This window comes from Sus scrofa, chromosome 13 (assembly GCF_054392235.1).
Source record: "Sus scrofa isolate SSC_HxYL_T2T_F1_AM1 chromosome 13, Sscrofa_HxYL_maternal_Yorkshire_Landrace_v2.0, whole genome shotgun sequence".
NCBI classification, from domain to species: domain Eukaryota; kingdom Metazoa; phylum Chordata; class Mammalia; order Artiodactyla; family Suidae; genus Sus; species Sus scrofa.
Genome location: NC_139395.1, coordinates 146,334,568 through 146,357,053, shown reverse-complemented (window position 1 = coordinate 146,357,053; position 22,486 = coordinate 146,334,568). Strand labels below are relative to the sequence as shown.

Genomic DNA, 22,486 nt, shown 5'->3' with positions numbered 1-22,486 from the left:
GCGCCGGGCAGCTGAAGTTCTCTGCTCTCTTGGACCTTAACTCCACTTCTCAGATCATTTTCCTTTCCTGGGTGATGAAGAGCAAGATGAGGCAGGCCTTGGGATTTGCCTCTGAAACCAGAGAGAGCCCTGACACCCAAGCCCTTTTGACCTGTGCAGAGAAGGAGGAAGAAAACCAGGAGGCAAGGACCGAGGCGAGGTCTCACTGCTGGCCAGCTGCGGGCGGGCTCAGCAGTGTTTGTGTATGGTGTGGGCAGAGGTGGCCAGCTTCACCAGGGCTGGGCCTGGAAATCTGGGGGACCCTCTGAGCTTGACCAGTCAGTCGCTTTTTAAATTTATTTGTTTATTTTTATTTTTACTTTCTTTTTTAGGGCCATGCCTGTGGCATATGGAAGTTCCCAGACTAGGGGTCAAATTGGAGCTGCAGTTGGCTGGTCTATACCACAGTCACAGCAATGCCAGATCTGATCTGAATCTTCAACCAATGCTGCAGCTTACTGCAACACCAGATCTTTAACCCACTGGGAGAAGGCAGGCTTGAACCCATATCCTCACGGCTACTAGTCGGGTTCTTAACCCTCTGAACCACAACAGACACTCCTTTTTTTTTTTTTTTTTTTCTTTTTATGGCCACACCTGTGGCATATGGAGGTTCCCTGGCTAGGGGTCGAATCAAAGCTACAGCTTCTGGCCTACACCACGGCCACAGCAATGCAGGATCCAAGCCACATCTGCAACCTATACCACAGCTTACAGCAATGCCAGATCCTTAACCCACTGAGCGGGGCCAGGGGTCAAACCCACAACCTCATTGGGGAACTCCTTTTATTTATTTATATATTTATTGCTTTTTTAAGAATTTATTTTTTATTTTTATTTTGGGGGGTCTCTTTAAAAAACTATAATTATGACCAACACTAAGGGCACCCTGAATAAAGAGTATCCTCCATTTTCCAAGGTACAAAATATTTTTTAAGTTCTTTTGATCACTGAATGAACTTGCATTTTCCCCCCGTTTTTGGCCACAGCCACAGCATATGGAAGTTCCCAGGCCAGGGACTGAATCCAAGCTGAAGCTGCAAGCTACTCCACAGCTACAGCAATGCCAGATCTTTAACCCACTAAGCCACAGGGCTAAGTCCTGAATATATATGTATTCAGGAACTCCCTGAATATATTTTTAACAACTTAGATAAAGCAGTCCCACTTAAGCTATTTAGTAATTTACATATGTATATTTAAGGTCATATAAATTAATGTAAGTTTAAAAGTAATGTGCTTTTAGAGTTCCCTTCGTGATGCAGTGGTTAACGAATCTGACTAGCAACCATGAGGACACAGGTTCGATCCCTGGGCTTGCTCAGTGGGTTAAGGATCTGGCATTGCCATGAGCTGTGGTGTAGGTCTAAGATGTGGCTCGGAACCTGCACTGCTGTGGCTGTAGTGTAGGCTGGCAGCAACAGCTCTGATTAGATCCCTAACCTGGGAACCTCCATAAGCTGAGGATGTGGCCCTAAAAAGCAAGAAGAAAAAGAAAAAAAAGTAATGTATTTTGCCCTCATTTCATAAAAACTTACATTCCTACTTTTGCCTGCCTCTTTGATATCCACAGCATCACTATCACAGGTTTTTTTTTTTTTTAAGTTGGTATTGCTAAAAAGCTGATTTTTTTTTTTTTTTTGGTCTGTCTTTTTAGGGCTGCACCCGAAGCATATGGAGGTTCCCAGGCTATGGATCCAATTGGAGCTGTAGCTGATGACCTACACCACAGCCACAGCAATGAGGGATCTGAGCCGCGTCTGTGACCTACACCACAGCGCAAGGCAACGCTGGATCCTTAACCCACTGAACAAGACCAGGGATGGAACCCGCAACTTCATGGTTCCTAGTTGGATTCGCTTCTGCTGCACCACAATGGGAACTCCTGCAACCAAGGATTTTTAACAAAGACAAATTGCCTCAGCATAGCTCTGCTTACTTACAGGAGTCACTTGATTAAATCAGAAAAAGATGGCGATATACATTTACTGGTATGACGTAATTATAAAGGATGGATGTTATTGTAAACACCACTTTAAAAATCAGCTTTTTGGAGTTCTCCTGCGGTGCAGTGGGTTAAGGATCCAGCATTGTCACTCCAGCGGCCTGGGTTGCTGCTGTGGCTCCGGGTTTGATTCCTAGCCTGGGAAGTTTGACATGCCTCAGGGTGTGGCCAAAAAAAAAAGAGAGAGACTACCTGTGAGTTGGATCCACTTCTCCAAATGTTCTAGTCTTAACTGTGTAATCTGGTTGAGTTAATGAAATAGAAGATCAAAGTAAAGAGGCTGATAGAGGGAGTTCCCTTCGTGGCTCAGTGGTTAATGAACTGGACTAGGATCCATGAGGATGTGGGTTTGATCCCTGGCCTCGCTCAGTGGGTTAAGGATCTGGCGTTGCCCTGAGCTGTGGTGTAGGTCACAGACGAGGCTCAGATCCCATGTTGCTGTGGCTGTGGCGTAGGCTGGCGGCTGCTGCTCCAATTCAACCCCTAGCCTGGGAACCTCTGATTCAACCCCTAGCAGGTCGGCCCTAAAAAGGAAAAAAAAAAAAAAAAAAAGAAAAAAAGTGATACAGGTGCTTGGACCAAAGATCCAAGTTTCCATGAAGGCTCTAATGAGATCTTATTTTCACTCCATTCTAGAAACTTACGTGAAATTATATCCCAATAAGGAGCTAAAATATTTAAAGAGAACCCTGTGTGTATAGTATTATGAAGAGAGAAAGTAGAGCCTTCTGGATCTCTTTAGCAGTCTTTCTAACAGAGCTTCTAAAAGTGTGATCCCTGGACCAGCATCATCTGAAAATTTGTTAGAAATTCACATTCTAGGCTCAACCCAGCTCAATCAAATCCTAAACTCAGGGTGTTTTCATAAGTCCTCTGGGTGCTTCTGATGCACAGTAAAATTCAAGAACCACTTTTTTTTTGCTTTTTTAGGGCTGCACCTGCGGCATATGGAAGTTCCCAGCCTAGGGGTCTAATCAGAGCTATAGCCACAGCCACAGCAACTTGGGATCCGAGCCATGCCTATGACCTACACCACAGCTCACGGCAACGCCAGATCCTTAACCCACTGAGCGAGGCCAGGGATCGAACCCGCATCCTCATGGATCCTAGTCGGGTTCATTAACCGCCGAGCCACAAAAGGAACCACTTCCTTCCAAAAATATTTATTTAGCACCCACTTAAGTAATTCCCAAACTTTGTCATACTTCAGAATCATTGGGGGGGAGGGTGTTTAAACTCAGCAGGTCACATCCATACCAATTAAGTCGGAATGTCTGGATGGGGGGCAGGTGAGAGCTAAGCACCACCTATTTCGTTTTTTAAGAAGCTCAGGCAAGGAGTTCCCTGGTGGTTTAGTGTGTTAAGGATCCAGTGTTGTCACTGCTGGCTCAAGTCACAGATAAGGTGCAGTTTCCATCTCTGGCCTCCTGCCATGAGCTCGACAAAAAAAAAAAAAAAGAAAGAAACCCAGGAAATTCCACTGTGTAGCTAAGTTTGGGAACCACCCACCTTCTATGACCTCAGAGAGACATAAAATATATCTTTTAGGAAGCAGAATCTGAGATGTGCCATAGAAGAACAGAAAAAATACTGTAGGGGTTCTTTTGAAGAAAATGGGACCTTGTTTTATTTATTTATTTATTTTGTCTTTTTGCCTTTTCTTGAGCTGCTCCCGCGGCATATGGAGGTTCCCAGGCTAGGGGTCGAATCAGAGCTGTAGCCGCCGGCCTACACCACAGCCACAGCAACGCAGGATCCGAGCCTTATCTGCGACCCACACCACAGCTCACGGCAATGCCAGATCCTTAACCACTGAGCATGGGCAGGGTTGCAACCTCATGGTTCCTAGTCGGATTCGTTAACCACTGTGCCATGATGGGAACTCCTGGGACCTTGTTTTAGAAAATGTTTCCTGACTTTAAGAATTCCCCTTTCTGTCTCTCCACCTCCACTCAAAGAATTCAGATTGGGTACCTCTCACCACCCTACCGCACTGCAAACCACTCAAGAAGATGGCAGCCATCAGTCGCTACATGGAGCTGACCATTGAGCCAGTGCAGCAGGTGAGTGGCCATGGGCCAAATCTGGGTGTTCAGAAGGGTGGGAGGTAGTCATGGAAGGCTTCCTGGAGGAGGTGACACTTAACTGCCAGAGGATTAGGATAAGTCAAGGAAGCATTAAAAAAAGGAAGGTTTTTTTTGTTTTTTGGTTTTTTGTCTTTTTAGAGCTGCACCTGCGGCATATGGAGGTTCCCAGGCTAGGGGTCGAACTGGAGCTGGAGCTGCTGGCCTACACCACAGCCACAGCAACATGGGATCCAAGCTGCGTCTGCAACCTACACCACAGCTCACAGCAATGCGGGATCCTTAGCCCACTGATCGAGGCCCGGGATTGAACCTGCATCCTCATGGATACCGGTCAGGTTCATTAACCACTGAGTCACAACAGGAACTCCGGAAGGACTTCTTGAAAGCCTTGATGGGGGACAGAGGGTGTCAGATGGAGGGGAGTTCTGGGGATAAAAAGGTGAAGAGGAGGCAAGGGTGAGATAGTCACAGTGCAGAAGCTGACCATCATCCTGAGGCTGGTGAGAGTCCAGGAGGCTTCAGGACTAGAGACTCAAGGTCAGGTGTGTATTTTATTTTATATTTATTTTATTTTATTTTTTAGGGCCGCAGGTATGGCATATGAAGGTTCCCAGGCTAGAGGTCGAATTGGAACTACAGCTGCCGGCCTACACCACAGCCACAGCAATGCCAGATCCTCTGATCCACATCTTTGACCCTACAGCACAGCTCACAGCAATGCTGGATCTTAAGCCACTGAGTGAGGCCAGGGATCAAACCAGCATCCTCATGGATGTTAGTTGGGTTCATTTCCACTGAGCAACAATGGGGACTCCCAGAGGTGCATTTTAGAGCCATCGCTCAGGCAGTGTTGGGGTGAGGAGCAGACTAGGGAGAGGAGACTAGAAGCAAGGGAGTCAGTGAGGGACAGTTTTAAGTCCAGGAGAGAGGTAGTGTGGCTGAAGCAGATGGAGAAGCAGAGCTGCAGGTAGAGCAGTGGGGGCAGTGAGACTGTGGGGGTGGAGAGACCTCGGGCTCTAGATGCCTCTGGCCTGCATGTGGGTCCCCAGGAGGAAGAGCCTTGGAGAGGAGAGGGAAAGAGGTGACAAGATGTCCATTCCATGTTCCACACCCCACTAAGTCTGTTCCTGTCGAGGCTACAGTGACCTCCCTATTGCTAAATCCTGGGGTCATTTCTGTCCTTGTTGAGGTTTAACTCAGTTGACCACTAGCTTCTTCTGATTTGGGCTGTCCTGGTTTTTCCCCTGCACAGGTCTTTTCCCTGTCACTCCTGCTGGCTCACTGGTCTTTTTCCCTGTCACTTCTGCAGCTCCTCCTGGCGAGCGCACTTCAAGGTTGCAGTACCGCAGCTTCGCCCCAAGAGGGCTCCCTCTCCGTGTACACTCTTCCCGTTCCACAGCCCTACCTGCCCGCTCTGGCTCGTTTTCCCCGCCTGTGTCTCCATCCTTTTCCTCTCCCACAGCTCCAGTCTTAGCTGCCTCCTCATCGTCACCACATGGCATCTCATACATTCCGTGCCCGATACGGGTTTCTGGATTCCGGCTCCTGTCACCATCTTCCCCTTGTCAGTGAGCGACACCATTGCCCGTGCAGTGGCTCAAACCCGGAGCCCCTCTTCCCCTCACGTCATGCCCGTGCCCATTTCATCCATTTGTGAGCCTTGTAAATACTTTTAAAGTAGATCCAGGAGCCTCCTAACTGGTTGTCCTCTCACTGGTATTCTTGTCCCACCCCCTCCCATTTGCAACCGGAAGGGTCTCTTACATGTAAATTACATCTTGTTCCTCTTTGGCTTAAAACACTGCTCTGGCTTCCCAGCTCACGCAAAATAAAATCGAATCTCCTAACACAGACTTCCAGGACCTTCCCAGCCCCAGGCTTGCCCCCTCGCTGACCACCTCCTATTCTCCCCCTCTTTGCTCCTCTCTGGCTGCACAGAATTTCTCTCCATTCCTCTGCCCACTCTCTTCCTCCTGATTTTTTTTTTAAACATGGCTGCTTTTTTCTTGTTTTTAGGATTTCAGTTAAAATATTACCTTCTCCAAAGGCCTTCTCCCCCACCCATTCAAAAGTTGCCTCCACCCCTCTGCAGTATCACTTTATTAACTTTTAAAATATCTTGCAAAGCACTTTATCATGATCTTTTGTTTTGTTTCCTGCTGGGATATAAACTTTGTCTCGTCTGTCTTGTTTGCCTAGATCTGGTGTGTCCGGTCTCGGGCTCTTTAAACAGGTGTGTTTGGAACAGAGTTCAGTGGTAATGGCCCTGCTGAGTTGCCCTTGGGACATGCTGGCGCTCAGAGTTTGGCAGAGAGTTAGGTTTTACTCCTTGTTGTTTCTTGGAAATGGGTGCAAATAACCTGTGTGTGATATAATCGAAGTTCAGGGAGATTCAGAACAGCGCTTTCACAATGAAGCACCCACTTCGGCCATTAAAGCTCTTCTTCCGACAGGAGGGTGGGTGATGGGAAGCCCTGGAGAAGGCCCAGGGAGCCCTGGCAACAGCTGGGCAAAGCTTGGCCCTAGAAATTTTTTTTTTTTCTTTTCTTTTTTTTTGTTTTTGTCTTTTGTCTTCTGTCCTTTTTTTAGGGGCGTACCTGCGGCACATGGAGTTTCCCAAGCTAGGGGTCTAATCAAAGCTGTAGCTGCCGGCCTACGCCAGAGCCACAGCAACGCCAGATCTGAGCTGTGTCTGCGACCTACACCACAGCTCACGGCCACGCTGGATCCTTAACCCACGGAGCAAGGCTAGGGATCGAACCTGCAACCTCGTGGTTCCTAGTCGGATTTGTTTCCACTGGGCCACGACGGGAACTCCTAGAAATTTTTAAATCATGGAACTTCTGAAAAGTAATAGTGCAAAAATTACATTCATTCGAATCTTTCCAGTACCTGAATCTTGTGTGGATGCCTGCTTGGTTCTTTTCCACTGAGGCCCTCCAGCAAAGTACTTCCACTTGGCCTCTTCCTTCTGTATCCACCAGAGGGCGCGAGAGGACTCCAAACAGCTCCCAGCAGGAAGCCTGGAGCCCCACCCTCTAGCTTGGGCAGAAGTCACCTTGCTGGACTCCAGGGCCGTCATTCCCATAGTAGTCTTTTTACTGAGGACTAACTACTTGCCAGACTCTAAGTAAATAATAACAGCCCACCCTTCCATGAGGCTTATTGTACTGGTCACAGTGCTCTACATAGGTTAACTCATTTAACCCCAACAGTCAACCCTTGAGGTGTTATGCTCATTTTACAGAGAAGGAAAATGGAACCCAGAGAAGTTAAGTGACTTGCTCAAGGCCACACGGTTTGTTGGTGGTAGAACTAGGATTCAGACCTGCCTCTACGTGAGTCTGTGCCTTTGTCCACAATGCTATTCTGCTTCTTACTTGGCACTCGGTAAATGGTGGTTTTTTAAAATTATTATCAACACGAATTCTTATAACAACCTGAAGTTGATGTTATTATTATTTCTATTACTATTGCTTATAAATAATAATAATAATTATTATTATTATTATAAAAGGTGGCACAAAGAGGGTTAACTCACTTGCCCCAAATCCCATAGTTAAAAAATCACAGGGAGTTCCCATTGTGGCACAGCAGAAACAAATCTGACTAGTACATGAGGGTTAGATTCCCTGGCTTCGCTCAGTGGGTTAAGGATCTGACGTTGTGAGCTGTGTCATAGGTTGCAGACATGGCTCAGATCATGTGTTGCTGTGGCTGTGGTGTAGGCCAGCAGCTGTAGCTCTGATTCGACCCCTAGCCTGAGAATTTCTTATATGCTGCAGGTGAGGCCCTAAAAAGCAAAAAAATAAAACAAATAAAAGGTACTTAGGAAATATCCATTAAAAAAAAAAAAAAATCACTGAAGGATTTCCCTTGTGGCTCAGCAGGTTAAGAGCCTGACTTAGTGTCTGTGAGGATTTGGGTTCAATCCCTGGCCTTGCTCAGTGGGTTAAGGATACTGAGTTGCTGCAAGCTACGGCATAGGTCACAAATGCAGCTAGGATCTGGCGTGACTGCAGCTGTGGTGTAGGCCAGCAGCTGCAGCTCCAATTTGACTCAGCCTGGGAACTTATGCTGCAGGTGCAGCCCTCAAAAGAAAAGAAAACCACAGAAATAAGTTTCAGACTAAGCCAGTTTGATCCTGGGACCTGAGCTTTTTTTTTTACAGAAAGGACATGTCCTTTATGCTTCCATTTCATGCCTGCCACGTTAGCACAGTTTTGTTTTGTTTTGTTTTTCCATGAAGATGTGCTGATGGGCATGTTGTGGTGAAATTGATACCCTGCTGTCATGTGCCTTGATACATATTCTGTTTGGACCACCATCTAGAAGTGGGCAAAAGAACCAGATCCATGCTCACTCTCCCCAGCATCCCCTCCTGAGCACTGGTCTAAGGAGAGATTTTCCAAGAGATGCAGCTGGGATCAGGCTGATCCTGAGGGGCCAAGAGCATGGGGTCCTATGAGTCGACACTTAAAACATTTGAAAATTCCCTTTGCTCTGTTGACTCAGGTTTGGTCAGGCCTGGGGAATGTATGGACTCTTCCGTTATTGCCCGAGCAGACTCTGCTGCTCTGCCTCCCCCATCCAGAAAGCTGCTTCTGTCTCTTGTGTGGACTTGCCTCCCTTCCAGCCGACTCATGGGGAACCATGCACTTGACCCATCCAGGGCTGGAGCCCTGTGCATTTTGGGATCCAGTGAGCAACTGTTCTTCTCTTGTGTCCAGGATGTTTACTAAATCTGAGCCCCGTGACAGCACTTCAGAGGAGGCAAGGCAGGGATTCCCCCTCCCCCTTCTGTGGATTAGGAAACTGAGACTCAGGATAGATTTCTTGCCAAGGTCACATGGTTTGTTGGTGGAAGATACATTCCAAAAGGCCTGTTGTTCCCCCTGTGCTGTGTCAGTGGGATGATCACCCAGCTCTGAAACCCCAGCCCAGGGCTTGGAGGATTTCTGAGGAAGTGCCAGTAAGGCCTGTGGGAAGAAGCTGTCTTCTGAGATAGATACCTAGATAGATAGATAGATAGATACATAATCTCACAAGTTCCTTCCTCCCTTAAGCCTTCCTAGCTCACTTTTATATGCTCTTGGTGGGCGTGTTGGTTAAGCCTCTATGGAGTGCACTTCTGGTGATAGCTATCCAAGTTACAAGTGCCTATCTTCTTTTTCTTTTACTTTTTTTTCTTTCTTTTTTTTTTTTTTTTTTTTTTTTTTGCTTTTTAGGGCTGCACTCACAGCATATGGAAGTTCCCATGCCAGGGATTGAATCAGAGCTGCAGCTGCCGGCCTATACCACAGACACATGGGATCCTTAACCCACTGAGGGAGGCCAGGGATCAAACCCATGTTTTCGTGGTTACTAGTCGGGTTCATTACTGCTTAGCCATAACGGGAACTCCACAAGTGCAATACCTTCTGATCCAGCAATTCCACTTCTAGGAATTTATCCTTTAAAACCCTGAAATGTTGAAGGTACAATATAATTTTCTGCAGTCGGTATTGACTATAAAAGCAAGAAACTTGCAGTTAGGGCCCTTATTAACAACAGAAAGAAAATTAAAAATAAAACAAAAGCAAGAAACTGGAAATACCCTAAACATCCAACAGCAAGGGACTGGTTAAAAAGCTTGTGAACACCTATGCAGTGCTCCCCAACAAACAAAAAAACCTGGAGTTCCCCCTTGTGGCTCAGCGGGTTAAGAACCTGGCATAGGGTCCGTGGGGATGTGGGTTCAATCCCTGGTTTCGCTCAGTGAGTTAAAGGATCTGGTGTTGCCCTGAGCAGCGGTGTAGGTCGCAGATGTGGCTGGGATCAGGTTTTCCTGTGACTGAGGTGTAAACCGACGGCTGCAGCTCGGATTCGACCCCTAGCCCGGGAACTTCCACGTGCTGCCACTTGCACAGATAGGCACATACATTTGCTCGTGTGTGCACAGAATATCCGGAAGGACACATACTGAGCGCCGGCTGCCTCTGGGAGAGCCGGTGGCTGGGGAGCAGGGAGACGGCGCCGCGCGCCACACCCTTCTGTGCCCTTTGAATCCTGGAGGATGTGAATGCTCTGGGGGGGCGAAAATAAAGATGCCAACTGCCCACCTGCCCTTCCCCTCACACTTTGCAGGCAAGCTGCAGCGCCACCAGGCTGCCGGGTGATGGACAGACGAGCGCGGGAGCAACGACCCTGCAGGAGCCCCCCTCGTTCCCTCCGGTTCAGGTCATCCGGGCCCGCGTGTCCTCCAGCAGCTCCTCCCAGGTCTCCTCCATCAACTCCGACCTCGAGGTACGTCGTGTCCGCAGCGGGTGCGCGGTCCTCCTTCACCCCCACCTGCCTCCGCGGTGCTGCCCTGCTGTTCTGTCGACGCCAACGTCACACCCGCTAAATAGCAAATAAGCCTGTGCCCGAGGACTTTCCCACGCTGTCTGCGTGGAGGCGGAGTTTCAAGTAGTCAAATGAGTCAGGGAAACACTGCACGTTGAATCACTTGGCACATTCAAGCCTTGCAGGAATAAGTGCTGAATAACACACTTTTAAAAAGTCTGGGTGTTTCCCAAACCCATTGGACGCTTTTCCGACCCCCACGGAGGACCAGCTGCTTCCATGGTGCCGTGGGGTCCATATCCTGGAGCTCACAGCAGGCATCGTGCCTGGCACTTTCATAAGCTTTGCCGCATTTTGAATTTTTGGATCTGCAAACAAAACCCATGTGGAGTTCCCACTGTGGCTTATCAAACCTGACTAGTATCCATGAGGATCCTGGCCCCTCTCAGTGGGATAAGGATCTGGAGTGGCTGTGGCATAGGCCGGCAGCTGCAGCTCTGAATCGACCCCTAGCCTGGGAACTTCCATATGCCCATGTGCAGCCCTAAAAAGAAAAAGGAAAAAAAAAAAAAAATCCATCACGGGTATAACTCTCAGGTCTGCTGTCCTGTCGCTCCAAGCCCCTGCAGCTATAGCTCCCAGCCCCCTTTGGAAGGAGGTTTCCCCTTGTCTGTGGCCAGTGAGAACAGGGACAGCCTTGTGGATGGGCTGTGTCACTAGGGGGAGGAACCTGCCTTCCTTCTAGACTTACCTGGGTTCCCACCGTCTTGGTGTTTAAGTGCCCTTTTATGAATTGGTGATAAAAGGAGTTGGGAGCTGGGGTTGAGGTTTTAGTTTTGGTCTTCATGGCCTTCTTTGGCAAAGTACTTAATCCACTGTCCTGAGTCAGCCTCTCAAATTTGTTCAACCCCTAATGGACTCTGCAGTCTGAAAGACTCAGGGCCCCTGGTCTGTAGGGCAGAGTCCAGATCCCTTAATGTGGGATCCAGGTCTCACACACCTGCCCCAGCCATGGGCCCCTCCTCCACCCTCCCCTCCATGTCCTCCTTGGCCATGGACTGTTCCCCCATTCCCAGGGCTCCGGGCCTTTCTGCCTGGCATTTTCTCTGATCCAATTTCCACATGTCAAAGTCCTACTAAGATGCCACCTGCTGTGTGAACTTAACCCCCCACCCTACACACACACACACACACAAACACACACACACACACTCACACACTCACACACACACCAGAGATGAAAGGCTTCTTCCCTTGAATCTCCCTTGAGTGCCCAGAGCCTGTACCCCACTCACACACCTTCGTGGGTTGCCACATAGCCTAGAGGTCTGTAAAGGCCTGTCTTGCCCGCCAGGCACAAGCTTTTAGGATGAGGTCTGGACCGACTTCATCTTTATCTCTTGATCCTGGAACAAACAGAGCTGGTCATTGAGAGCTGGATTTTGAGGGAGGAATTCTGCTCTAGACCACGGACCATTTGGGGTCTGTGGATCTCTGAGTCCCTCCTTCGGTGTTGGCTGTGCTTATTTCTTGGATCTGGTCTCAGAATGTGTCAGACACACAAGGCGCATGGCTTGGCAGCCCAGAGGCAGCAGTCTGGACAGAGTCAAGGGTTAAAGGGAGAGAGGGAGCTTGACAGCAAATGGTCTTCAGGGAAGGGGAGGGACAGTTGATGGGAATGGGGTTCTGAGGGCAGAAAATAGACTCACTCTGTGGAAGCTCTCGACGGAGACAAGGATTGGACTGTGACCTTGAAAAATTTGGAAATTTTTCATTGTGGCTGGTTTGGACCATTTGTGTGTTTGGCAGTCCTTTTTCTTCTAGTATCTCTCTCTTTTTAGACATTTACTTGTTTAACTATATAAATTCCAAGGGGGACAGGGTCACGCTCAAAAATGAGGCAAATGGAAATGAATGCTTTTGCCCTTGTTAAACAATGAATATAGGAGTTCCCTTTGTGGTTCCGTCGTTAACAAATCTGAGTAGGAACCATTCGGACGCAGGTTCGATCCCTGGCCACGTTCAGCGGGTTAAGGATCTGGTGCTGCCGTGAGCTGAGGTGTAGGTCACAGATGCAAGTCTGATCGTGTATTGCTGCGGCTGTGGTGTAGGCTGGCGGCTGTAACTCCAATTCGACCCCTAGCCTGGGAACTTCCACATGCCGTGAGTGCGGCCCTAAAAAGAAAAAAAAGAAAAACAAGGAATGTAGTTTTAGAAGCTCTGCTGCGGAGTTCCCATCGTGGCGCAGTGGTTAACGAATCCGACTAGGAACCATGAGGTTGCGGGTTCGATCCCTGCCCTTGCTCAGTGGGTTAATGATCCGGCGTTGGCGTGAGCTGTGGTGTAGGTTGCAGACGCGGCTCGGATCCCGCGTTGCTGTGGCTCTGGCGTAGGCTGGTGGCTACAGCTCCGATTCAACCCCTAGCCTGGGAACCTCCATATGCCGCAGGAGCGGCCCAAGAAATAGCAACAACAACAACAACAAAAAAAGACAAAAGACAAAAAAAAAAAAAAGAAGAAGAAGCTCTGCTGCCCTGCCCCCCCCATAAACCCCAGCTCCCCCCACTGCAGTCCTCCTGCTTTGTTTCCTAAGACACACATACACTGCACATGACAAATCACTGCATCCTGAACAGAAATAACTTATAGTCTGACTAAACATAGACACCAACAGATCAAAGAGGATTAGAAAACTCCCACTACGGATTAGTTAATCATATGAGCAGGAGACAGTGTGGCTTTCAGGCATGTGACCCATTACCCATTCTGGTAATCTATATTTTCCCTTCTTAAAAGTAATAATATTGGGGGAGTGCCCGTCGTGGCACTGTGGAAACGAATCCGATTCAGAACCATGAGGTTGTGGGTTCGATCCCTGGCCTCACTCAGTGGGTTGAGGATCTGGCATTGCTGTGAACTGTGGTGTAGGTCACAGGCACAGCTTGGATCTGACGTTTCTGTGGCTGTGGTGTAGGCCAGCAGCTATGGCTCCGATTAGACCTCTAGCCTGGGTACTTCCATATGCCACAGCGACCCTAAAAAAAGGCAAAAAAAAAAAGTTATAATGTTGGGTGTTCCCTGGTGGCCTATCAATTAAGGATTCAGCATTGTCACCGCTGTGGCGCAGGTTTGATCCCTGGTCCTGGGAACTAACATACGCTGCGAGTGCAGCCAGAAAAAAAAGAAAAAAGTAATATATGTTTATTGTAGAAAATTTAGAAAAGAAGAAAATTCACCCACCTGTTTGGACACTCATTATCTGGGTGGGGGGGACTTGAAAGGAAAATGCAGGAAGACAGGTGCAGCTGGCCCAAAGCACCCCATGGAGTGGGAGGTACCTGGTAAATGGGTCACAGTTGAGCCTACTGTCACCTTGCTCCTCCAGACCACACCCCAAGGCACTGAAGCTGCCAACCCCAGATCATCCTCTCCTCTGCTGGGTGACTTTTGCTCCCAGCGTTTGCACAGTTCAGATATGTCATAACATGGGGCTGAGACACCCGGGGCCTGTCTCCACGCTGGCTGCGGTGGGCAATGATCCTCGACCACCTCGAATTGTCTGTGTCTGTTACCAACCAGCCAGGCTTCTGCTTGACCTCAGGTCCATAAGTGAACACACGGGCACTCAGGAGCCACTCTGGCGCTGAGGTGATCTGTTTATCTCTTCTGTGGCCCCTTAGGACTTCGTGACGTAACTCTTAGAGGGTGGTTTTGTGTCTTTATCCTTGGGGCACATGCTGGTGGGTCGGAACACCCACTTCCAGCAGCGCTGGGGGAGGGGGGAGAGGAGGGTGGTCCCTCGACACAATATACACTGTATCCATGGCACTCAGCTCACCAAACGAGTTTAAATCCATAGCTCACGGTGACTACACATGTGTCAAGGAGCCAAGCGTAGTGTGGTCTACACTTTACAAGCTCTGTTTGGTATAATCCCCATAACAGCCACAAGGCAGGTCCCATCATGCTTGTTCCCCAGAAGAGGAGCCTGGGACTCTGAGTTTCAGGACCCGGCCCTAGAAAACTTCATCCGCATGGTCATCATCTTTGTCATTGTCATTATAACTGGCAGGCCTGGGAAATCGAACCCAGATCTGTCTGGGTCTGAACCCCTGTTGTCACCCACTAGGCCCCATGGCCTCCAGAGGCAGGCAGGACTGCGCTTATGATCGCTCATTCCCATTTGACAGCTAAGGAAACTGAGTCTCGGTCAGGGCTCTCTGCACTCACTGCCCGTGTTCTCAGGCAGGGCCCTGTTTCAGGGACAGGGGGTAACACTGGGATTTACAGGCAGCTCCAGTGACGCAGAGCACACACGCGAAGGGGTGGGGCAGAGACAGATGAAATGTGGAGGAAGAACTGGATTATTTTCACCTTCCCTCAAGTGTCCACTGCATGGGCTGGTCAGAGCACCAGATGAATGGCACTGAAGCCTGTGTGACCCATGACTCTACAGAGAGGCCATTTGCATGGGCTGTGCGGATTTCTGGACTTCAGCCATACAACACTAGGCAGCCCCGCTCCTGGCTCAGCCATCAGAGGGTGTCCTGAACAGATGGGGAGGAAGGGGTCCTTGGTCTGTGGTCTGCAGGTGGGAGACAGAGGCCCAGAGGGAGCAGGGCCTTCCCCAGTGGCCTCCTCATGTGCCTGGGCAGCCAGCATCTGCTTTATGAAGTTAGGGTCCAGTTGCCCTCAGTGCCGAAACTACTCCTGTGCCTTTTTAAAGCATTCCTGAGTAGGGTTGGTCGATTTAAAAGGCAAAAAAAAATACGGGCTGACCAGTGAATTTGAATTTCAGATGAACACACCTATACCAAAGCGTGATCTTTTATCCGGAATTCAGATGTCACTGGGCATCCTGTGTTTTATCTGCTACCCTGCTCTTGAATCCCACTTGATCATGCCATATTTCCAGCCCTTCCCTGGACCACTTCTTCAGTTCTTCTGTGCAACATATGAATTAAAGTTTCATCCCCCCAGATCAGGAACATACACTGTTCCTGTCAATTATATATTACTAAAAACTGGGAGACGGTGATTTAAAAAAAAAAAAAAAAAATCAGGAGTTCCCATCGTGACTCGGCAGGTAACAAACCTAACTAGGGTCCATGAGGACACAGGTTTGATTCCTGGCCCTGCTCAGTGGGTTAAGAATCCAGCGTTGCCGTGAGCTGTGGTGTAGGTTGCAGACTCAACTCGAATCCCGCGTTGCTGTGGCTTCGGCATAGGCTGGGCAGCTACAGCTCCGATTAGACCCCAGCCTGGGAACCTCCATATGCCGTAGGTACAGCCCTAAAAATACAAAAAAAAAAAAAAAAAAAAAAAAAAAAAAAGATGTGGTACAACAGTAGTTGGTGGTGACTCAAGTTTGCAAAGTCCATTGCATCTTCTTGAGGAAAAGGGGAAAGAGTCTTTAGGTGCCTAGGCATGAACTGGACAGGGTGGGCATGGGGGGGGGGAGGAACTGGGGAGATGCTTGTCAGGCTGCATTTTGACTGCCCCCATCCCCTCCTCCTGCAGCAGCCAGCACATCCTGCCCAGTGTCAGGGTAAGGAACTCGCATGGGGGCCACTGACTGAGGGCCAGGCTTTAGTGCCCCTTCCCAGACCTCTGCAGTTTCAAGATGGGACCTCTGCCCTTTGCCCCAGAGCCTGCCAGGGACAAGGCTCTGCCAGTACGGCTTTGGACACCTCTCTGCCTGACTCTAGGCCCACCTCCAGCTCTGGCTCAGAATGGGACTTGTCCAAACCCCAGAGCAGGGTCCCGTCCTGGGACTAGCACAGTCATCAGTGGACAGCAAAAGGCATTCAATAGTTTTTATAATCTTAACTCAGACACATATCTACACACACACACTTCACATAACAAACATTTGCTCTGTGTACTTCATGCCAGCCCTGCCAGGTCCTGAAGACTCAGAGTTGAGTTAAACCGCAGCCCTCTGGAGCTCCTGCTGTGGAGAAGTGGGCTAAGAATCCAACTGCAGCAGCTCAGGCCACTGCGGAGGTGTGGGTTCAATCCCCTGCCTGGTGCAGTGGATTAATAAAGGGTCTGGTGTGGCTGCGGCTTCAGTACAGGTCACAGTTGCAGCTTGGATTCTATCTCTGGCCTGGGAACTTCTGTATGCCACAGGTGCAACCATAAAAAGTAAATAAATAAATAAAATCAGACATTAAAAAAAAAAACAAACAAAAACAGTAGCCCTTAAGGAGCTCAGAAAACCCAAACAAAAGCAAATAATCAGAAGTTGTTCAACATAGAAAATTTAAAAGAATTGAACAGTAGGGGCTTTGTTTTTAACGTGACAGTAATGCCAAATCCTGTGTACTGTTCAGACTGGCAGCTATTCAATGGAACAGTCACAGATCAGTGTAATAGACATTTGCAGATTCATAGCTCTGTGAATACACACACACACATGCACACGTGTCTCCCAGGCACTGTGGGAGGTGTTGGAGGAATAAGCATAGACGGCGATGCCCCCACTTCAGGAACCTGAGTCAGACATATTTGAGGCTTGGGATGGAACCAACTGTGCAGTAAAGTCTGATTAAAAATGAATCTTGACTGGTAGCAAATACCCCATCGTTTCAAGGTGAGGATTTTATTTGCATCTCTCTTTCTTTGTTTTATGGCTTTGAGTTGACTCATCTCAGCCATGTGGTTAATAAACGGAAGCTTTATTATTATTATTACGGCTAATAATAATTGCTAATAATAGTAATCTAAAAATCTTTATAAATGATCATTTTTTTCAAGGACCTGTAGCTCCTTTGTAATTATCACAATTATCCTATTGACCGTTTAACTAAATTGTAGCCGCTAATAGCTGCTGCCTTTTTGCTTTGCTGAAGTCAGCTGTTCCCTTGCCTCCTGGCTCCCTGAGCGGACTGGGCTGGCACTGAGCTCTGCTCTGCTCTGTGATGGTGGTAAAATCTATGCAACACTTTTTTTAAAAAAAAAATCTCTCTTTTTATTCTGCAGCAGAAGTATTGGGAAGCCCTAAACTCGGAGCAGGTATGGACAATCATGCTCTCACTTTATTCCAGAAGGGACTTCCTGTGGCTTGACCTCAGTTCCTGTTTTTGTGAGCCCTCTTTGGATGGCTGGACCCATGCCAGATTCCGTTAGGGAAAAAAAGAATGTGAAAATGAGAGTAGAGTCTGAAAGAAAAGGTATTTTCTGGGCTCTCCCAGTGCAGAGTTCTTTCTGCTTTGTCCAAACCATCTAGCAGGGACTCAGAGAAGATGCAGAACCCAAGGCACACGGCTTGGAAGAATGGCGAGGCCCTAAAGGTAGTGGCCCCTAGAGTGGCTGAGAGAGTTAAGCTCAGCTCCCCCCGCCCCCAGCACCCCCACACACACCTCCCTTTGGGACCTTGGGGAACAGCTGGCTGCGGTCTCCATGCCACCCTCACCTCCCAGTCATAAATGAGCACATCCTGTCCCCTCCCAAGATGTTTTTTTCTCGTAAGAGAGCAAATTATCTTTTGCTCAGATTCTCTGAATACCTGGATTCCAGGGATGTTTTTAGTACTTAAAACGATGTTTTAAAACACATTCTTCTTTGAATTCAGAAGGAAGAGATTTCAAATGTTTTTGGAAGCGCAACCCACTTTAGAGAGTGCATCTGATCAGAGTGGTGAGCTGTTTGCTGGCCGGCCGCTGAATTGGTCGTGAGAAGCAAGGCTCACTCTAAAGAGGCCATTTTAGGAGTGGGAGCAGTTCTGAAACATCAGGGCGGCTAAGAATCATGCCTGGAGCTTGTTCAAATGCCAAGCCTTAGGTCCCAACCCACAGATAGGGTCTAGGGTGGGTCGCCAGCATCAGCCTTTTTAATGAGCACCCAGGGCCTTCCTGGTGAGGCTGATCCAGACCTGAGATCTAGAACATGGCTCTCAACTGGAAAACAGAATTCATCAAAAAGCACACTGTCATTCTCAGAGAACAGAACAGGCCTCCACTTCCACATCTGGGCACCTGGGTCTTGGAGGCTGAGGGGCCCAGAAGCTCTTTGACTTGGGATTCCTGATAATGAAAACGTCAGACACATCAGAAGGAATTCACTTGGAGGTGTACCCCAAGTCTGCAACCACAAAAAGATGAGAAGTTAGCCCTGGATGTGCCAGGCACAGCCCCAGGCACATACAAGAGGCTGAGCTGCACCAACCACATCAGCTCAGTTCCTGGCCTTCAGGGTTAGATGCTGGTTTTGTTGTTATTGTTTTGTTTGGGCAGGCCCATGGCATGTGGAAGTTCCTGGGCCAGGGATCAAACCTAGCCACAGCAGTGGGAACACCAAATGCTTAACCCACTGAGCCACATGGGAACTCCAACGTATGCTGTTTGTCACGACCAAGTAGTAGAACTCGATTTAGTTATTATCAGTAGATCACTAATTGAATTAGGCTCTCTCTTTCTGTACAAAAGACAGCTACAGTTTGTGTGGTATAATTTGCAGGGGGGTGGGCCTTATCTGTCAGTGGCTCCGGGAGCCTTGAAAACCTTGTCCTGGCCCTCTAAGCACTGGACTGGTTGATTCAGCTCAGGTTTGAGCAGCTGGCAGGGCATTTTCTTGGAGTACATGTCCATGCATGGCTCTATTTTCTTGCCCAAATAGATTGTCTGGCCCGGGCTGACACATCCTGCATGGCCTTTGCTTGTTTCCTGGGCCTTTTGATACTGTCAAGTACAGCTTATGACTCAGAATCATCAGTCGCAGAAACTGAGAAATGAGAGATCGTGTTATCTAGTTGCTGATTCAGCCTCCCATCTTCTGCATGGAAAATCAAGATCCTGAGAAGAGCAAGCAAGTTAGTGGCAGAAGGAGGACTTGAGCCTGAGCCCCACTTGCCTCTGTGGCTGGAATCACTAAGGATGCCATTGCTCTTGGCCCACAAGCAGAGTTCTTTCTCTGTCAAATTAGAGCAATAGGAGGACTTTGCAAACAGCTTCAACAGTGCTGGTGTGCCCACCTGGTTTTTTATTTATTTAATTTTTTTTGCTGTTTTTAGGGCTGTACCCTTGGCATATGGAGGCTCCCAGGCCAGGGGTCAAATTGGAGCCGAAGCAGTTGGCCTACGCCACAGCCTCAGCAATGCCAGATCCGAGCTGCATCTGCGACCTACACCACAGCTCACAGAAACGGTGGATCCTTAACCCACTGAGTGAGGCCAGGGATCAAACCCATATCCTCATAGATACTAGTGGGATTTGTTTCCACTGCGCCATGACGGGAACTCCCCACCTGGTTTTTTTTAAGCTTTTACTTCTACCCCTGCAAATTTCAAGTCCCCATACTTGTCTGAGTCAGAATGATGAAATATTCACTGGCAGTGATCACTCTCTGGATTAGATTTTTGGGTTTTTTTTTTTTTTTTTGGTCTTTTTGCCTTTTCTAGGGCTGCTTCCTGCGGCATATGGAGGTTCCCAGGCTAGGGGTCTAATCAGAGCTGTAGCCACCGGCCTAGGCCACAGCCACAGCAATGCTGGATCTGAGCCACGTCTGCAACCTACACGGCAACGCCGGATCCTTAACCCACTGAGCAAGGCCAGGGATCGAACCCGCAACCTCATGGTTCCTAGTCGGATTCGTTAACCACTGTGCCATGACGGGAACTCCCAGTGTTTGTTTTTGACAAGGCTGCTGACCTCAGGTTTAGAGGAAACACCATGTTGAGGGCAAGGGCAGACCAGTGCCCTGCACTTCAGGAGCTCTGTCATCTACCTGAGAGGATGAGGCAGACACCTAGAGAAAGGGCAGGGCTGCCCATGCTCAGCTGCAGACCAGTGGTACAGGCAGGATAAAGGGAAGGGGGATGGGAGCTCCCAAGTTAAGGAACTAGGTTAAGGATCTGGCATCACTGCTATGGCATAGGTTTGATCCCTGCTCCAGGAACTTCAGCATGCTGTGGGCACAGCCAAAAAATAAAAAGAGAGAAGCGAGTGAGAGCTCGATAGGCATAAGCAGCAGTCAGGGTAGGCTTCTTGGAAGAGGAGGACCTTACCTAGGCCATAAAGAATGGGTTGAATTTGTCTGGTCTTCTCCAGGAATGCGTTCGGCACAGAGGTGGGCATTCTTAGGATAAAGGGACTTGGTGATACAAGGGGAAAGAGAGTGGCAGGGGAGGTTGGCTAGCAGGTTCAGTTTGGCTCTCCATTTAATTCCTTGATTTAAAGTTATCTTTACCTGTTATGTCCTGGAAACACTGGCCTGGTTCACCTGTCCTCACTTGTCTCTTCTTGTCTGCTGGGCCATGAGGACCAGGATTGCAGCTGTTGTTGGGGGAATTGTTAAGAGACGGGAAGGGTCTGTTCCACCAAGGTACGTCTTGTGTCTTTTCTCCGCAGTGGGACCCTGAAGATGTGAACCCTGGAGGGAACAAAGACAACACGGAGATACCCAGATCCCAGGTGCACAGCTGGTCTGTGAAACCCGTGGACTTGACCTCTGATGAGTAACCCTTTCTGGAGCCAGCTCAGCATCTCAGAGCCCACGGTCAAGCATTCGTCAGGAACTGAGCAAGGATCAACCTGCAGTGACAGCCATGGCAGGAATATAAGCTTCTGCCAAGGCTGCCCATGCAAGTGAGGAACTACAAGCTGTCACGGAGCTTGGCTGATCTGTACCATGGCTCAGAATAGAGCTAAGACCCTGGGCCCTATGGACAGACCTGGACATGCCCAGAGTTTGTTTTGAAGATTAGAAGTTCACAAACCACTCTGCCTTTGAAATATAATCTAAAGGACTTTGGACCCTCTTTTCCTGTTCCCTTTGACTCAACCGTATTCTGAATATCTGCTTGGAATGAGCCATCTGAAAAAAACAGAGAGTATGTTTGGATCTCAGCAAAGCACTATTCCGCAAGACCTGGCAAAGCCCAGAGAAGGGTGGGCCCATCTTCTGGAGGTCTAGTACACCAATCACAGGTACTGATGGGACCTGGCTCCTGCCCTCCAGTCACCCACTTGAGGTTTCTGCTGGAAGTTCAGAGAGAACACTTTGATCGATCAAGTGTTTGCAAGATCACTGGTGTTGTAACGGCAAGCAAAGCAGATTGCTGTAGGTATCAGACCTTGCTCCATCCTGGCAAGGGGTGTGCTGGGTCAGGATTTGCCGGTGAAGTGGACTGTCTGCTTTGGGAGGTAACTGAAAGCAGGCAAAGGGTAAGAGGCATGCGGGGAGGTGTTCAATTCAAGCACTGAAATCCCCTTTCAGGATTATTTTGGAGCGAGGTGGGAGGAACACTGGAATGCATAAATCCTGATTGATCGAACTGAGGCATCTCAACCGTGGAGCACAGAGATATGTCTGTGCCACAGAAGTCGATGACAAGGGGATCTGGGAAGAAGGCCAAGAACGTGCAGCTGTGCTCCAGGCTGGCCTCTGGCAGCCTGTATGACTCAGCTGCAGCTGCCCAGCTGCTCCTAAGGGGTAGTGTAAGTGCCAGCATGAAAGAGAGGGTGCCTCAGGGAAGTAGATTGGTTCCACAGGTCTCTGAAGATTCCAATCCCCTGTGGGACCTCTGACCTAGAAGTGAACCTAAAGCCATCCTATTCATCCAACTGCTTTGGACCCTGGTTATTTTGTACAGGAATTTGCTAAATTCTGTTCTGTGTTGTGATTTTTTTTTTTTTTTGCCACACCCACAACATTTGGAAGTTCCTGGACCAAGGATCTATCCAGCATCACAGCAGTGACCTGAGCTACAGCAGTGATGCCAGATCCTTAACCCACTGAGCCACCAGGAAACTCCAACTTTGTGATCTTAATCACTAAAGCTGTACTTCAAGGGAAGATGAAACTTTGCTGGGGGCAGGGGGTGGCCACTGGGAGAGCATTCCAGCAGACAAAACCACACAGAGGATTGGAAGCAGGGAAGGGTGGAATCTAGCCAAGGAAAGAGGAATCTGATGTGGCCAGAATGGGTGTAAGGGGTGGGTGAAGAGGCTGGAAAGGAACCTGGGAGTTGTGTTTTTTGGGGGTATTTTTTTCTTTTGTCTTTTCTAGGGCCGCTCCCGCGGCATATGGA

The 22,486-nt window shown here is 48.7% G+C and overlaps 1 protein-coding gene across 24 annotated transcripts in view; it reads left to right on the top strand.

Annotated features, from left to right (window-relative positions):
- TMEM44 (transmembrane protein 44) overlaps positions 1–22,063 on the top strand; it is a 34,939-nt gene extending 12,876 nt beyond the window's left edge. For 6 of the 24 annotated variants that reach the window (XR_014824561.1, XM_084990736.1, XM_084990730.1 and 3 more), the window contains 4 exons: positions 54–182; positions 4,003–4,107; positions 10,258–10,416; positions 20,805–22,063. Coding sequence is in view for 17 of the 24 variants with exons in the window: in XM_084990736.1 (XP_084846862.1) it covers positions 54–182; positions 4,003–4,107; positions 10,258–10,416; positions 20,805–20,915 (504 nt within the window). In the remaining 7 variants the exon portion in view is untranslated. Of the gene's footprint in view, positions 1–53; positions 200–3,764; positions 4,108–10,257; positions 10,417–17,439; positions 17,473–20,804 lie in introns of those variants that run through there. The other 18 variants (XR_014824560.1, XM_021070073.2, XM_005670078.4 and 15 more) reach the window with 12 other exon arrangements.
- The last annotated feature ends 423 nt before the right edge of the window (positions 22,064–22,486 follow it).